The 18,465-nt window shown below is 45.9% G+C and overlaps 1 protein-coding gene across 4 annotated transcripts in view; it reads right to left on the reverse strand.

Annotated features, from left to right (window-relative positions):
* LOC139226378 (coronin-6-like) overlaps positions 1 to 18,465 on the reverse strand; it is a 284,392-nt gene that overhangs the window by 98,562 nt on the left and 167,365 nt on the right. For 3 of the 4 annotated variants that reach the window (XM_070857100.1, XM_070857102.1, XM_070857101.1), the window contains exon 3: positions 9,269 to 9,391. In XM_070857100.1, coding sequence (XP_070713201.1) covers positions 9,269 to 9,391 — 123 coding nt within the window. Of the gene's footprint in view, positions 1 to 9,268; positions 9,392 to 13,331; positions 13,388 to 18,465 lie in introns of those variants that run through there. The other variant, XM_070857103.1, reaches the window with a different exon arrangement.

The following is an 18,465-nucleotide window of genomic DNA, read 5'->3' on the forward strand; positions in this document are numbered from 1 at the left end:
TTTGAAAGAGAGTGGGACATCGCATGTGAGAGGGGAACCGTTTACAATGTCAGTTAACATGGCCGGGAAGGCAAGTTGGATGCTCTCCTGGCCAGCCTCGTATGCAGATTATTCTCAAGAACCAAATTTGAGGTATTTTCCGAAACAGACTTTTTGCCTTTACTCTGATCCCTTATTGCTACACTGAGAATAAGATTGTAAGAGAGAGAAAACAAGACAAATTTATATAGTGCCTTTCAAGACCTCAGGGCAGCCAAAAGTCCTTTACAGCCAAAGAAGAACCATTGAAGTATCGGCACTACTGTAATGTAGGGAAACATTGCAGCCAATTTGGGCACAGCAAGGTCCCACAAACAGCAATGTGATAATGACCAGATAATCTGTTTCAGTGATGTTGATTGAGGGATAAATATTGACCATGACACCGGTGGTCAAAATGGTGTTGAGAGATTTTTTACATCCACTTGAGAGGCAGACTTGATTTAACATCTCAGCCAAAAGATAGCACCTCCAACAGTACTGCATTGGCGTGTCAGCCTGGACTTTTGTGCTCAGGTCTCTGGAGTCGGACTTGATGCCACAACCTTCTGACTCATAGACGAGTATATTACCCACTGAGCCAAGACTAACACTTTGGTGTGACAATTGCCACTAAAAAGCGACACTTAAAAAAACTGCTAATTTTTTTAAAAGGGAGAAGTCAACAGATTAAATAGATTATTCATTCAGGTGTGATAACTGAAATTCTTCAAGGGCTGCAGATCACAGAATGATTTCAATATGTACAAAACACAAGTGAAGCCATTTCATTTTCTCTAGCTACCACCTTCCAGCAAAGAATATCCTTGACTTGCTTTAACATTGCCTTTCGATAAACAATGATGAAGGGGTCACCTCTACTGAAGGGACTGTGCATAAATGAAAGGATTTTTATTTTAACACCTCTGAATTTACACGGGAGATGCATCAATCTTCATGGCACACAGTTAGGAGCACTCTAGGGAATTGCCGTGTGGCTGGATTTTTATGGTAAGCATATGCAAACAAATAAATGAGTCTCTAGACAATCTATGAACTAAATCTTCCACAGCTCCATTCAATATAGACTGGAAGTCACTGTGAAGCTTAATAAAATGAATGCACTCCAGCTCGAAGTGTGCCGCTCATAACTCAGATATAACACTCAGGATTTATAAAACAAACATATATAGAATAATAAATACACAAGAAAAGGTTATAAGGCAGTAACACATTAGAAGCTGAAACACCTTACAAACTTTATCTCAAGCCTTAATATATTACTCTCCAGATACATTTTACATTCCTCATAATAAACATTATTAAACCTTACAAGTAATAATTTTTAGTTTTGCTAAATATTAATTGGCAGTGTGTGTGTAGAATTTAACTAGCATCTATGCAAGGCAGAAAATATACTGGGAACAGATAACTCAAATATCATTGTTACACACCATTTCCTATTATATGATGGAGTGTAGAAGTGAGTATGTTCATCCTGCTACTCATCACAAGGTATGGGTGAAGTCAACTCAATCCACTTGATATTCCTTCCAGAACACTGACCCATTTTCTTATTGCAGTGTTTAGCAGTTTCTTAAATAAGTAGTGTCCTGGCCTCAACCAATCTTTCTGGCAACACGTTCCAACTCTTCCTGGTGTCTGTTCTAAACTTGCTTCGAACTTGTGCTCTCACATCCCGCTGCCTTGACATGTCTGAAAGTATTGCTCTGGGGTCACTTTCCCAATTCCACTAAGTTTCCTTCATAACTTCCCCTAAGAGACATCATTTTTCAAGGCCCTGGTTTATCCAGTTGTTTCTATTAGTTCATTCCCCCTTCCCCCTTCCCCCCCCCTACTAGTCCATTCCCCCCTTCCACCTCCCCCATACTAGTTCATTCCCCCTCCCCCATACTAGTTCATTCCCCCTTCCCCCTCCCCCTATTAGTTCATTTCCCCCTTCCCCCTCCCCCTATTAGTTCATTCCCCCCTTCCCCCTTCCCCCTATTAGTTCATTTCCCCCTTCCCCTCCCCCTATTAGTTCATTCTCCCCTTCCCCTTCCCCCTATTAGTTCATTCCCCCTCCCCCCTCCCCCCTACTAGTCCATTCCCCCCTTCCCCCTCCCCCTATTAGTTCATTTCCCCCTTCCCCTCCCCTCTATTAGTTCATTCCCCCCTTCCCCCTCCCCCCTATTAGTTCATTCCCCCTTTCCCCTCCCCCCTACTAGTTCATTCCCCCCTTCCCCCTCCCCCTATTAGTTCATTCCCCCTTCCCCCTCCCCCCTCCCCCCTACTAGTTCATTCCCCCCTTCCCCCTCCCCCCTATTAGTTCATTCCCCCTTTCCCCTCCCCCCTACTAGTTCATTCCCCCCTTCCCCCTCCCCCTATTAGTTCATTCCCCCTCCCCCCTCCCCCCTACTAGTTCATTCCCCCCTTCCCCCTCCCCCCTATTAGTTCATTCCCCCTCCCCCCTACTAGTTCATTCCCCCCTTCCCCCTCCCCCTATTAGTTCATTTCCCCCTTCCCCTCCCCTCTATTAGTTCATTCCCCCTCCCCCCTCCCCCCTACTAGTTCATTCCCCCCTTCCCCCTCCCCCTATTAGTTCATTCCCCCTCCCCCCTTCCCCCTATTAGTTCATTCCCTTTCCCCCACTAGTCCATTCCCTCCCACTTACGAGTTCATTCCCCCTTTCCCCCTCCCCTACTAGTTCATTCCCCCTTTCCCCTCCCCTCTATTAGTTCATTCCCCCTTCCCCCTCCCCTACTAGTTCATTCCCCCCTTCCCCCTCCCCCTATTAGTTCATTCCCCCTTCCCCCTCCCCCCTACTAGTTCATTCCCCCCATCCCCCTCCCCCTATTAGTTCATTCCCTCATTCCCCCTCCCCATACTAGTTCATTCCCCCTTCCCCCTCCCCCTATTAGTCCATTCCCTCCTTCCCCCTCCCCCTATTAGTTCATTCCCTCTTCCCCCTCCCCCTTAGTTCATTCCCCCTTCCCCCTCCCCCTACTAGTCCATTCCCTCCTTCCCCCTCCCCCCATTAGTTCATTCCCCCTTCCCCCTCCCCCAACTAGTCCATTCCCTCCTTCCCCCTCCCCCCTATTAGTTCATCCCCCCTCCCCCTCCCCCATACTAGTCCATTCCCCCCTTCCCCCTCCCCCCTATTAATCCATTCCCCCTTCCCCTCCCCCTATTAGTCCATTCCCCCTCCCCCATTAGTTCATTCCCCCCTCCCCCCTCCCCTCTATTAGTCCATTCCCTCCTTCCTCCTCCCCCTATTAGTCCATTCCCCCCTCCCCCCTATTAGTTCATTCCCCCCTTTCCCCTCCCCCTACTAGTTCATTCCCCCTTCCCCCTCCCCCTATTAGTTCATTCCCCCCCTTTCCCCTCCCCCTACTAGTTCATTCCCCCTTCCCCCTCCCCCAACTAGTCCATTCCCTCCTTCCCCCTCCCCCCTATTAGTTCATCCCCCCTCCCCCTCCCCCATACTAGTCCATTCCCCCCTTCCCCCTCCCCCCTATTAATCCATTCCCCCTTCCCCTCCCCCTATTAGTCCATTCCCCCTCCCCCATTAGTTCATTCCCCCCTCCCCCCTCCCCCCTACTAGTCCATTCCCCCTTCCCCTCCCCCCATTAGTCCATTCCCCCCTTCCCCCTCCCCCCTATTAGTCCATTCCCTCCTTCCTCCTCCCCCCATTGGTTCATTCCCCCCTTCCCCCTCCCCCTACTAGTCCATTCCCCCTTCCCCCTCCCCCCATTAGTCCATTCCCCCTCCCCCCTATTTGTCCATTCCCTCCTTCCCCCTCCCCCCTATTAGTTCATTCCCCCTTCCCCCTCCCCATACTAGTTCATTCCCCCTTCCCCCTCCCCCTATTAGTCCATTCCCTCCTTCCCCCTCCCCCTATTAGTTCATTCCCCCCTTCCCCCTCCCCCTACTAGTTCATTCCCCCTTCCCCCTCCCCCTAATAGTCCATTCCCTCCTTCCCCCTCCCCCCATTAGTTCATTCCCCCTTCCCCCTCCCCCTATTAGTCCATTCCCTCCTTCCCCCTCCCCCTATTAGTTCATTCCCCCCTCCCCCCTCCCCCTACTAGTCCATTCCCCCCTTCCCCCTCCCCCCTATTAGTTCATTCCCCCTTCCCCCTCTCCCTATTAGTTCATTCCCCCCTTCCCCCTCCCCCCTATTAGTTCATTCCCTCCATCCCCCTCCCCCCTACTTGTTCTGTCCCTCCTTCCCCCTACTATTTCCTTCCCCCTCCCTTCTACGAGTTCATTCCCTCCTTCCCCCTCTCCCCTATTAGTTCATTCCCTCCACACCCCCCACCCCCCACTCCAAACCCCGTCACAATCTGGATGCTGCTCGTGTATCTGCAGTACTGATAAATATAGTAAATACTAACAGAGGATTTTAGACTTGGCTTGCCCAGAGACAAGTTTTTTTAAAAATAAGCATTTCTAAATAGAAATCATCATCATCATCGGCTGTCCCTAATAAAAATGGTGGAGGTCGTACAGCAGGTTGGATTGCAAATTCACAGCCATGATTCCCTCCAAAGTAAGCTCCATATCTTGGCTATGGCATCAGAGCATATGTGGCAAGCAAAGGCTGGACACATCTGTTAGACATCCTGAAGAGACGTGTGCTGGACATCTTGGGGAAGTTAAATGTTTAACAGTCGAACAGAATGACACTGAAGTGTCGTAAAAGGAATGCATTGTCAGGCTTTCCGATATAAACAGGATGGCATTGAAGTGTTGTGGGGGGAAAGCATGATGTGTCTTCTGATATGTAAAGTGCCTGTGTGAGGAAGTAAATGTAGGGTAATAAAACCGGGGTAGCCAGTCCTTTTGCAATAGATAACTGTAGGTAAAGGAAGTTTTGTGTAAGGGAAATGGTTTTGAGGTAAACAATTGCAAACTGTTTACATAGATAGTCTCTTTTCAGAGGATTTGGGAAATAGATACGTCATTTTGACATCTTCCTTTGATGTTGTCAAAATGTGGTATATAAAGGATCATGGTTTTCAACAGTATCTCAGGGGTCAAGATTCAGCCTGAGTTGCTCCTATTTTTTTGGAGCAACTAGTTTAGAATGGAGTATCTTAGAAATTCTCAGCCTTCAGTTTGCTCCAGTTCTAGTGAGTTAGAATAGTTTCATTTTAGAACAGATTTTTTTTTTCAAAAGGGGACGTGTCTGGCCATTTATGCCCGTTTTGCAAGTTTAGGCAGCAAAAACTTACTCCAAACTAACGTAGAATGGAGTAAGCGTAGATTTTTGTACGCTCAGAAAAACCTTGCCTGCACTTGGAAATCAGGCGTATGGAATGAGAGATGGGGGGGGGGGTGAGGGAAGTTTACAAACATTAAACACTTCACTTTTACAAATAAAGAGCCATCATTAATAATAAATGATAAATAAATCAATAAATAAACCAATAAATCAATACAAATAAATAAAAAAATTAACGACAACGACGGCACCGGCTGCCAGGAGTTCTTTGGGCGGGGCCCGCCCCCAGCGAGAGGCCGGGCGGGCGGGCCCCACCGCCGAGGTAAGATGCGCAGGCCGTTCGGCCGGGGATAAGGGCGACGTCCCTTCAGCCTGCGGTAGCATCGTAGCCCTGGAGATAGGATGCTGGCAGCTACTGTGCACAGGGCTGTAGCTCCACCCCCAGTAGCTCCTGCTGCACAGTGCCGAGCTGGAATTGGGCCTACAGCTATCTGAGAATCGCGAGCTAAGTATTTGCTGCAATTTTTGTTCTGTAAATTAGGCGGGCCTCTCCAATGTGCGCCGTTCTAGCGGGCCGCCGAAACTTGACCCCTCAGAGTGTAGTCGAAAGATACAAAAACTGGTAAAGTCACTCTCTGCATACAGTTAAAGGTTGGTCTGCTTTACTGTGTAGCAATACAGTCTGTTCCGTACACTCCGCTACGAAGTCTCATGCTTACTCGAAATGTGCTGTTGTGAACCAGAGGAGAAAGGAGGTTGCTTCACAACATCCTACTTGAAAGTTGGAAAAAGAATGAGCGAGTCGTTCTCATCCACAGCCTAGCGGCTGGCTCAGGAACAACATTGGGAAAAGCCCAGGAAACACACTGCCCGGCCCCAATCGGGGATTGGCACGTAGCAGCATGGTATGGAGGGGACCCACATTTAAATAATGGGGCAAAGAAGGGTTTAAGGGTGGTTTCGTACTGCACTTGTGGCACTGCTGAGAAGTGCTTTGGCTTCTCATCTACGCTGCAGTTATGGTATGAATGCAACGTGGTTCTGGAGTCAGAGTCCACACCGATAGTGGAATGCAGCACAGCAAGCTCCTTGGAGGAGGGAACCTTGCTCCATTTAGTTTAAGAAGAAGTTTGGGCCTTCACACACTATGTTTAGTGTCAGTGCAAAGTGATTTTGACTTTGTACCGATGCTAAACATGTGGAGTATGAACACAGCAAAATAAACTGGAGAGGCTAGGATCACGTATTTATCACATAAGGATCAAATAGTTGAACATCAAATTTTACAATCAAACAGACGTGGAGTAGTCGAGTCCCTCAATGACACGGTTCTCCTTTTAGTCTCTGCATCTTTTTTGAGGAAGTCTTGCTCAAAACAGCCTTCACACACAGCTCCATAAATAGAACTAGAGCAGTGCCAATACTGCACTATGATTGAAAGATGTGGACCATATACAGCAGACACTTCAAATCGTTGGAGAAATACCACCAACGATGTCTCCGCAAGATCCTGCAAATCCCCTGGGAGGATAGATGCACCAACGTCAGTGTTCTCGATCAGACCAACATCCCCAGCATCGAAGCACTGACCACACTCGGCCAGCTTCATTGGGCGGGCCACACTGTCCACATGACCGACACGACTCCCAAAGCAAGCGCTCTACTCGGAACTCCTACACGACAGGCGAGCTTCAGGTGGGCAGAGGAAACGTTTCAAGGACACCCTCAAAGCCTTCTTGATAAAGTGCAACATCCCCACCGTCACCTGGGAGTCCCTGGCCAAAGACCACCCTAAGTGGAGGAAGTGCATCCGGGAGGGCACTGAGCACCTTGCGTCTTGTCGCCGAGAGCATGCAGAAAACAAGCGCAGGCAGCGGAAGGAGCGTGCGACAAACCAGACTCCCCACCCACCCTTTCCTTTAATGACTGTCTGTCCCACCTGTGACAGAGACTGTAATTCCCATATTGGACTGTACAGTCACCTGAGAACTCACTTTTAGAGTGGAAGCAAGTCTTCCTCGATTTCGAGGGACTGTCTATGATGATGACGACTGAAAGCACTAGTCCTTTATTGTTTAGTCAGCAAAACGGCATTGGAATGCCTCCTGTAACCTGATGAGCCTCAAACCTCTCACCTGTGATGTTCAAGTGCATGATGCATGGGACAGTGGTCCGTATGCACAGAAGCTCTGGATTTGCCAGGTTTCACTGTGAGTCAGCCTAGTGTTTCTGCTTTATAAAATGTCATAGAAATTATAGCACAGGAGGCAGCAATTCGGCCCATTGTGCCAGAGCCGATGTGAGCTCCTCAACTGGAGCCCATCTACTCGAACCACATTTCCCTGCATCTTTTTATGTCCTTCCTTTTCAAATATTTATTTACTGCCCTTTTAAATGATGTTATCATCTTTGTTTCAATCGTCGCTGGAGGTAAAGCAATCAATGTTCTTTTAAGCATCAATGGGGAAAGCTCTTCTCACTGCCCCCGTTAATCTTTAGTTTTAATCCAGAGACCATGCCTGCTTGTTAATAATTCACCAAACTTCTTAATTTTTCAAAATTCTGAAGCATGCCTCCTTTCTTTCTTTTAAAGAGAGGAAGAGAGAGACTTACATTTATATAGCACCTTTCACGACCACCGGATGTCTCAAAGCACTTTACACCCAATGAAGTACTTTTGGAGTGCAGTCATTGTTGTAATGTGGGAAATGCGGCAGCCAATTTACACACAGCAAGCTCCCACAAACAGCAATGACCAGATAATGTTTTTTTTTATTGGGGATAAGTATTAGCCAGGATACCAGGGATAACTCCCCTTGCTCTTCTTCGAAATAGTGCCATGGTATCTTATTCTTCCACCTGAGAGAGCAGACGGGGCCTCGGTTTAACATCTCATCCGAAAGGCAGCACCTCCGATAGTGCAGCACTCCCTCAGCACTGCACTGGAGTGTCAGCCTAGATTTTTGTGCTCAAGTCCCTGGAGTGGAACTTGAACCCACAACCTTCTGACTCAGAGGCGAGAGTGCTACCCACTGAGCCACAGCTGACACTGCAGGACACTACTTTGGTATTTCCCTTTGGTGCCTGCAACCAACAATGCAGGGGCATGGCTTATTCCAATGCCATCACCAATGCCTCCTGCAACCAGCTTCTGGTTTAAACAGGCATGCATTTCCCTTCTCCCCACCGGAAGCCACTGCAGCCTCTACTCAACACTTCCCTTCTCCATACCTTCAGCATGAATGACTCTGCCCATCGTCATTCTATGGTGCACTAAAGCTCAGTGCCATGGAGACACGCCTGTACACAGCTTTTAAACTGCAGACTGTTGCTTCACCTGGAAATTCAGCCAGAGTAATGCCTTTACTCTGGAAAAATGAAATGTTTCATCCTGAAGATCACCAACCTCAAAATTACTTTGCAGGGTAATAGCCTATGGATACCCAAAACATTTGTTGAAAATTCCTCTTAACAATATGTTAGCGGAAGCATCAATCCATTTTGAAACCTGTTCTAGTTAAACAATGCTTCATGCTAAATTCGTGATTTTTTTAAACATGATTAAAAAAAAGAATATTAAATGTAAATCAGAGGTTATGAGAATGTTCTCTTAATGCAGTGGTCAGTTGGGACATTTAATGACCCATCAGAAACAATAGTGAAATCCATAATAGCTCTTAAAAGGGGAATGGATACATATTTGGAAAACATTTTTTTAAACTGATACGGTGATCGGGACTAAGCGGATAACTCTTTCAGAAAAGTGACACACATACACTGGGCAGAATCGACTCCTTCCGTTCTATAAAATTCCATGATTCAGATTCCTGATTTTTAGAACGACGTCCCGCAGGCGAGAGTTCCTCTTTAAAATTTACCCACTCACCGTGCAATAAAGCTACTTTTTGTAGCACTTTTCCTGTACCAATATGGAGATACTAATCAGAAATAACTGCACAAGTACAGATAACACCCATCACCACTTTACTGATGGCGATGTCCAAGCAGTAACTGACCCGTCCTTACCATGACTGAACAGTCCTCGGAACCACTGGCGATGACGTTGTCATTGTGTGGGCACCAGTCAATGTCGAGCACAGGCGCCGTGTGCCCGCACACCAGCGGGTGATTTTTATCCACGCGCCCAGTCTGAAAAGGAACAGGGAAACAAAATGAGATTCATCATGGTACCAAAGATAAAAAATAAATAAATGATTGAATTCCCTCTTTCACGGGGAAGCAGAAAGTGGAGTTACTTCACCTGGGAAGATTTATGAACCCATTTCATTTCTGACAAACGGTTTTCGCTGCACATTACAGATTTAGTTCACTGATTAAACGCTGACAGGTCCCCATCTGCTTTCCTGCTGGAAACAGCAGAAGCAGAAGATGGGGGGAAATGGCACCTTATCTTGGGCAAGATGAACGGCAAACGTTCACTGCACTCCCCATTATTTCAACAAGAGAGACAAATTCCTACGCTGATCCTCTCCCTGTTTATAATACCAAACTACGACTGCATATAATTTGAAAGGGAATATTTTGTTTTGAGAAGAACACACCACAGTAAAACAAAATTCATGGTCTGCCTTTGCATGGTGAGAGCTCACTGAAATGCAATCCCAAGGCTGTAAAGCATCACACCCCAAACAACACACAGTCCTCACGCACAAGTTTCCACTTTATCTGTACCGAGACTGAAAAATGCAATTCATAAATCATGTTCTCCCCAATTACAATGAGCGAAATCTAAGGCACAGGCCGAGTTCAGATAGGCAAACTCAGATTATGTTCAATAATCAAAGTAAAGTTTGCCCACGTTATATATTATAGTCGTGGGTTATAGATTGAAAAAAAAACCTCTCGAGTCTTGATGTCAGAGTTGACCTAGGCAACAAATCTGGCTGAGGCTGATGGGAAACCTCTTGACAATTTTTGAGAGCGCAAATCCAGCCAAGCATTTCAATCTGGTGATTTAACACCTTCCAACACAGGGGCTGAATGAGGCTGACCGAGATTTAAGGCGCATTCACATGTTGTAATTTAAGTGTCAGTGTGAAGCCAAAATTGCTTTTCTTGAACTGTAAATCACATGTGAAGGCCCAAACTGACCCTGAGGTGAAACGGAGTGAGATTGCCTCCTCCTGGGACTCTCATAACACCTTGCGCCATATCAGATTGGCCCTGACTCCAGGTACAAGCTGATTTACACCGTAACTGCAGCATCTCAGCAAAGCGAAAATGCTAGTTATAATGTAAATCCACCCCTTTACTCCTGGGAAACTGCATCCAATTTTTAAAAAATTATTTGTTCATGGGGTGTGGGCGTCGCCAGCAAGGCCAGCATTTATTGCCCATCCCTAATTGCCCTCGAGAAGGTGGTGGTGAGCCGCCTTCTTGAACCGCAGACGGCAGTTAAGAGTCAGCTACATTGCTATGGGTCGGGAGTCACATATAGGCCAGACCAGGTAAGGACGGCAGATTTCCTTCCCTGAAGGACATTAGTGAACCAAATGGGTTTTTACAACAATCTGGTAGTTTCATGGTCACCATTAGCTTTTTATTCCAGATTTATTTAATTAACTGAATTTAAATTCCCCAGCTGCCATGGTGGGAGTTGAACTCACGTCTCTGAATCATTAGCCCAGGTCTCTGGATTACTAGTCCAGTAACATAACCACTAGGCTACCGTACCCCAACATAATCTAATTGATTGTGATCACTATGAGGATCCAGTTCCAAAAAAACATCAGTGTTACTGGGCATTTCAAAGACAAAAATCCAATAAAAACAGAACAGAGAGGAGCTGATCATTCACAGCGGCCCTACCACGGGGGACATAGAATTCACGAAGACAAAGGCTGCATCTCCGTTCTCTAAAATGCACTTCACTATTTGCCAATCAACCTTACAGATGTCTTCCGCTACCAGTGTCCATTCCTGTGTACGACTAATGTCTACATTTCTTTTTCAAACTGACAGAGCTACCCATGCATGGCATAATACCAGATGAGAAAGTTCTAAATAACTAGTACAGGTTGAACCGCTCTTATCTGGAACTCCCTTATCCGGAACCACCACCTTGTCCGGCACCATTCCTGGCCACCGGGTGGCGTATGCGCAGAACTCCAACATGAACAAATTGAAGTCCTTTCTTACTGCCGACTCCCATGATCCTCCACACCCCCCTGCCAATGATCTCTCTGCTGCACTCCCAGCCCCAAGCCAGCCAGCTCTGATATCCCCTTGCTCAGTACCTGTACCATCCAATTTAACGTGACCACCCCTCGTCTGGAAAAATCCCTTATCCAGAACAGGCCAGGTCCCGAGGGTTCCGGATAAGGGAGGTTCAACCTGTACATTCAAATTTCCCTCATTTAAAAAAATAAGTTTTCAAGGTACAAATTGAGACCATGATCATCAGACTATGTCAGCATTCATGTTCTTTGATCAAGTCTCTATGAAGCACCTTGGGATGTTTCCAACGTTAAAGGTGTTGTTTCCCTGTGTCCCATGTCATGGCTGTGTCATTAGAAGGTGCTGATCAGAGGTGGGGAAGGGAAGAGAGAGAGAGAAAGAAAAAGGTATCAGAACAAGTCAATCCAGGCTGAATTTGAGCCATTTTTGAGGAACTGAATAATCAGCAGGAATAGTAGAGGCCTGGAAGTAAACCTTCTATCCAACAATCAAAACAAAAGTCCATGCTGAAACAAGAGGAGAGACAAAGAAAAAACTTTTCCAAATGTGTTACAAAAGCAGAATCACATGTTGCATAGTTTCGGTGTCCCACAATCTGTACCAATATTTCTTTTATAAGACAGAAGAGCTTTATTTTTTTTTAAGTAATTGGAATAGAAACCTTTAAAAGACCTATTCCTCAAATTGTAAAATATCAGCTTATGTAACAGTCACAATTCCACTAAACCCAGTAACTATTATCAATGTACACAATAAAACTACCAATATTATAGTATTTCTTTCTGTGGGCATAACTAGTTTATCCAGACACCAGTTGCATCATAATGTGTACATCTCAGTTCTGACAAGACCACCATTAGCTCCAAAGAAATGTTCTGTTCATATCAGGCCATTTGGAAAGTCTGATCAGCTGGTAACAGGGCTATTAAAGTATATGTAGAATACAAAGCTTAATCGGTAGACCTGAGCTATACTACCGACTGCACCTCGCACTGGACTCGGAAGCCGATCTGCATATTTACAGCGGAACAAAAGAACAGGAGTAGACCATTCAGCCTTTCAAACTTGTTCTGCCATTTAATTAGATTATGGCTGATCTGTGCCCCAGGCTGCTATCGTCCTGGAACAAAGCTCCCAACTTCTCGCTAAAAAAATTGCAAACAGTCGTCAAATAATATTGTTGCGTAAGATCAAGGCGGCAGCTCAACGCATGGTCACAAAACTACCAAGCAGCACCTGGCCAGTGGGTGGGGACCACACTTCCTGCTGAGAGTGCAACACACACTTTGGATGTATGATGGGACCCGTCACTTCGAACCAGTATCTAAGCATGAAACAAAACACCAACAGTGCGAACTTCCATTCCAGGTCACAAAATGAAACTTAATGGTCCATAATATGCGCCCCCTTCAGCCATGTACGAGGTGCTCGCACGCCTGTAGGGGCCCCGCAAGTTCCGGGGTTAGGCATGCACTGCACATGTGCTAAACGACGGAACTTGCGATCTGTCAAGAATACTCAGGAAAAGGGCATCCGCGGACAGAGAGCTGGGCCATTCACCCAACTTCTGCCCAGCGAATGCCCATGAAATTCTTACGGCCTGCTTTTACCAGCGTAGGAGTTTTAGAAAGCAGTTTTGTCAATAATTTATACATTTAAAAACCTGTAAAATAAGGCAAGTTTATTTTTAGCCCCTTTAAAACTTGTATAAAAATGAGAGCCAGACCTTTCAGGAATGAAATTAGGAAACACTTCTACACACAAAGGGTGGCAGAGGGTTGGAACACTCTTCCTCAAACGACAATTGATGCGAGATCAATTGTTAATTTTATATCTGCGATTGATAGATTATTCCATCCCAAGAAGTCTTGAAATTTTATTAAAGTCTTACTTTTTTCAGTGTCAGTACGAATTGCTCAGGCAACACAAACTTCTCTCTGCACCCCTCTTCTTCACATGTTATGCCACTTTTAAGTTTTACTTCAGTGGAAAAAAACAATTTGCTGTCATTTATCGCGATTCTTCTTCCCTGAACTTTGCTCTGGTGCCCAAGGGGCCATCGGACTCGTGCAGGGATCTCAGCCTGCCCAACGTTCCTAAGTAACTGGGTCATCGAAAGCCCGATCACAGCTGTAATCTGTGCAAGTCATGCCTTGCACATAGCCCACCTGGTGCTGCATATCACAGCATGCGAACAGAGACCAATCTCTGCCCAAAACACTGCTTTTCACTGTGTAAACACCCTTGTACTCGATCCCCAGTCATTCTCCACCTGCTCTCAGCTGCCCAGACCCCTCAACCTGCAGCAGCTTCTGCCAATCAGACAGGATTCATTCATATTGTTTTGACAAACCAATAGCCTGATAAACAACTTCCAACCCTCCAGAAGGGCGAAAAATGTAACACAGGCAAATAAGGAAGAGTCAGAGAAAATGCGGATCCTTGCTGACCAACTGTGGATTTCCAGTGCTTTCTATTCTTGTTTCAAATCCAAATGCCTGTTTGGATTACAATGGTCAGAGGTTCCTTTGGGATTGCTTGCATCGGATGAACGGATAGGCTCAAGCCCACAAGCCCATTTTTGTGGCTTCCACCCCGAGGAAATTTACTCAAGCTCTCAACAAAATGAAGTAGTTTATTAAATTAATTCTCATCATTACTACAATGATCAACTTTACTGAATACTTTCCCCTTTCCTTTTTTGAAAAACAAATACCTATGGTGAACGTTATTGAATGAAAGCTAGGGCCAAATTCTCACCATTAACAGTATGAAAGATTATGGAGATGGGGGGCAGGTCAATATTTATCGGAAGAAGGAGGAACTGAGGGAAATCCTTATTAGTCGGGAAATTGTGTTGGGGAAATTGATGGGATTGAAGGCCGATAAATCCCCAGGGACTGATGGACTGCATCCCAGAGTACTTAAGGAGGTGGCCTTGGAAATAGCGGATGCATTGACAGTCATTTTCCAACATTCCATTGACTCTGGATCAGTTCCTATCGAGTGGAGGGTAGCCAATGTAACCCCACTTTTTAAAAAAGGAGGGAGAGAGAAAACAGGAAATTATAGACCGGTCAGCCTGACATCAGTAGTGGGTAAAATGATGGAGTCAATTATTAAGGATGTCATAGCAGCGCATTTGGAAAGATGTGACATGATAGGTCCAAGTCAGCATGGATTTGTGAAAGGGAAATCATGCTTGACAAATCTTCTGGAATTTTTTGAGGATGTTTCCAGTAAAGTGGACAAGGGAGAACCAGTTGATGTGGTGTATTTGGACTTTCAGAAGGCTTTCGACAAGGTCCCACACAAGACATTAATGTGCAAAGTTAAAGCACATGGGATTGGGGGTAGTGTGCTGATGTGGATTGAGAACTGGTTGTCAGACAGGAAGCAAAGAGTAGGAGTAAATGGGCACTTTTCAGAATGGCAGGCAGTGACTAGTGGGGTACTGCAAGGTTCTGTACTGGGGCCCCAGCTATTTACATTGTACATTAATGATTTAGACAAGGGGATTAAATGTAGCATCTCCAAATTTGCGGATGACACTAAGTTGGGTGGCAGTGTGAGCTGCGAGGAGGATGCTATGAGGCTGCAGAGTGACTTGGATAGGTTAGGTGAGTGGGAAAATGCATGGCAGATGAAGTATAATGTGGATAAATGTGAGGTTATCCACTTTGGTGGTAAAAACAGAGAGACAGACTATTATCTGAATGGTGACAGATTAGGAAAAGGGGAGGTGCAATGAGACCTGGGTGTCATGGTACATCAGTCATTGAAGGTTGGCATGCAGGTACAGCAGGCGGTTAAGAAGGCAAATGGCATGTTGGCTTTCATAGCGAGGGGATTTGAGTACAGGGGCAGTGAGGCCACACCTGGAGTATTGTGTACAGTTTTGGTCTCCTAACTTGAGGAAGGACATTCTTGCTATTGAGGGAGTGCAGGGAAGGTTCATCAGACTGATTCCTGGGATGGTGGGACTGACATATCAAGAAAGACTGGGCTTGTATTCACTGGAGTTCAGAAGAATGAGAGGGGATCTCATAGAAACGTTTAAAATTCTGATGGGTTTAGACAGGTTAGATGCAGGAAGAATATTCCCAATGTTGGGGAAGTCCAGAACCAGGGGTCACAGTCTAAGGATAAGGGCTAAGCCATTTAGGACCGAGATGAGGAGAAACTTCTTCACCCAGAGAGTGGTGAACCTGTGGAATTCTCTACCACAGAAAGTTGTTGAGGCCAATTCACTAAATATATTCAAAAAGGAGTTAGATGTAGTCCTTACTACTAGGGGGATCAAGGGGTATGGCGAGAAAGCAGGAATGGGTTGCATGTTCAGCCATGAACTCATTGAATGACGGTGCAGGCTCGAAGGGCCGAATGGCCTACTCCTGCACCTATTTTCTATGTTTCTATGTTTCTAAGTTGATGATTATGGGGGTAAGGTTAACAAGGCCACAGGGTGAGCGTCCCTTCTCATCAAACCCATGTTAACTGTTGAACTGGACAGAAATATGCAAATAACAATCATTTCAACAGGCTAACAATCTTATGCCAATAAGTAATTTATTCTCATACACATATGCAGTGAAAGGAGAAGCTCGCCATATGTAAAACTAGATTCTGACAATGGAAAGTCCTATCTCACAGATCTCGTCCACGGATTTGGCTTCTTTTTTTCTTATATGTCATCTTTTAACACCAGCTGTGGCTCAGTGGGCAGCACACTCGCCTCCAAATCAGAAAGTTGTGTGTTCAAGTCCCACTCCAGGAACTTGAGCACATAAATCTAGGCTGACACTCCAGTGCAGTGCTGAGGGAGTGCTGCACTGTCAGAAGTGCCATCTTTTGGATGAGATGTTAAACCGAGGCCCCGTCTGCCCTCTCAGGTGGATGTAAAAGTTCCCACGGCACTATTTTGAAGAAGAGCAGGAGAGTTATCCCCCGTGTCCTGGCCAATATTTATCCCTTAATCACCATTACTAAAACAGATTATCTGGTCATTATCACATTGCTGTTTGTGGGATTTTGGCTGTGTGCAAATTAGCTGCTGCGTTTCCCACATTACAACAGTGATTACACTCCAAAAGCACTTCATTGGTTGTAAAGCGTTTTGGGACATTCGGTGGTCTTGAAAGACGCTATATAAATGCAAATCTTTCTTTCCTATATTCGTATTCTTCGGAGAAGAAAGGATTATGTCGTAAATAATTGCTTGAGGCTTGAGGGGGGAAAGATACAGATAGTTTGATCCCACCGGCACCAACATTACCGGGCACATAGTGGGGTCTCTGCTTGGCTAGCATCACCCTGGAGTGAAGGAAATGGGTGCCACCCTGGGCTTCATGGATCAGCTCTAATTTTATGTTTTAAACAAAACCAATAGTAGTGAGTGACCCCTGGGGTAAATATTGCTATCTGTAGCAAACACCATAGTTAGCTTTCCCTCTAAACAAGCCTTTATACTTGTTGTTTCATTGGAAGGTTGTGTATGGGCAAAATCAGATTCCGTTTTGCCAGGCAACTTATTGATAGAATGTAGTACAGGTTGAGCGTCCGAAATCCGGAAACCTCGGGACCGAGGCTGTTCCGGATTTTGGAACGTCTTTCCGACATCCTGAATCCAGAAATGCCTGGGCCGAAGTTTGGGTATTTCCGGATTTCGGAATGTCTTCCTGTCGTCCTTTGCTGCTCTCACTCTCGTGTTTTTGTTAATCCAGAGTCTCCTGTGTCTGTTTGATGCTTGTCTGATCTACTGTATTGTTTTGCCTTGCTGAAACTGATTGGACAATCTATTACTTTTCTGGCAATAACCATCCACAGTAGATTTCAGGACGTTTAGCCGATTCCGGACGTCACGCTGTCCGGTTTTCGGACGGCTGTTTTGTTGTGCCGTTTGGGAAGTGCCGTTTGCGGAGTTTTGCCGGGGTCTTGCGCCGGCTGTTTTAGGCGGACCACGGGTGTGCAAGGCTGGGGGGGGGGGGGGGGGGGGGAGCCACGGTCGCCGTGCTTCGGAGTTTTGGCGCGCCCATGTTCCGGCCGAAGGAAGACGCCTGGGGCAGACCAGCGTTGTAAACCCAGGAGCAGCGGTGCCTGTGGGTGGGAGGACCTGCGAGAGGTGGGTTGGAATTTTTTGATTCTTGAGTGTTTAGCGAGTTTTTGTTTTTTGGAATTTCCCTGGGTCCGGCTCGCAGCGGTGATTGGTTTGGCAGGTGCCCAGATTTCGGAGCATTTTCCGGATTCCCGACGGCCCCACCACGGATCAGCCCAGTGTCCGGATTCCGTAACATTTCGATTTTCGGAACTCCGGATTTGGGACGCTCAACCTGTATTAAAGTATGGAAATAGGGCATCGGAATAGGGGGAACGCACAACTTTGTCTGAAAAGAAACAAAGACTTGCATTTATGTAGCGCCCTTCATGACCACCGGACGTCCCAAAGCATTTTACAGCCAATGAAGTACTGTCACTGTTGTAATGTAGGAAACGTGGCAGCCAATTTGCGCACAGCAAGCTCCCAACAAGCTGCAATGTGATAATGATCAGATAAATCTGCTTTTGTGATGTTGATTGAGAGATAAATATTCTCCAGAACACTGGGGATAACTCCCCTGCTCTTCTTCGAAATAGTGCCATGGGATCTTTAATGTCGGAAAGCATTAAAGTATGGAAATAGGGCATCGAAATAGGGGAAAAGGAGGTACTAATCACACAACATTCTGTCTGTAACACACTTGCATGTCTATCGTACAGCAAAGAAAATTAGAGATCAGATGAGAGAGGAACTATGGTGTGTAACAAGGGCTAACAGCAAATCTATTGGCAGAGATGCAAAACTGTGTTATTTGGGGTCACTATGTCTGGGGTCAGTATTACCTGCATACAATGTGTTGCTGAATCACAGTTGTTCCACATGATCAATGATGTTTAGCTCAATTAGCAGCTTTGGCTAATAGTTTATCAAATTGGTGGAAAATTAAAGGTCACATAAGTTCAAAATGTGCAGCAGCTGTGTGATTAGT

This window comes from Pristiophorus japonicus, chromosome 16 (assembly GCF_044704955.1).
Source record: "Pristiophorus japonicus isolate sPriJap1 chromosome 16, sPriJap1.hap1, whole genome shotgun sequence".
Lineage (NCBI taxonomy): Eukaryota > Metazoa > Chordata > Chondrichthyes > Pristiophoridae > Pristiophorus > Pristiophorus japonicus.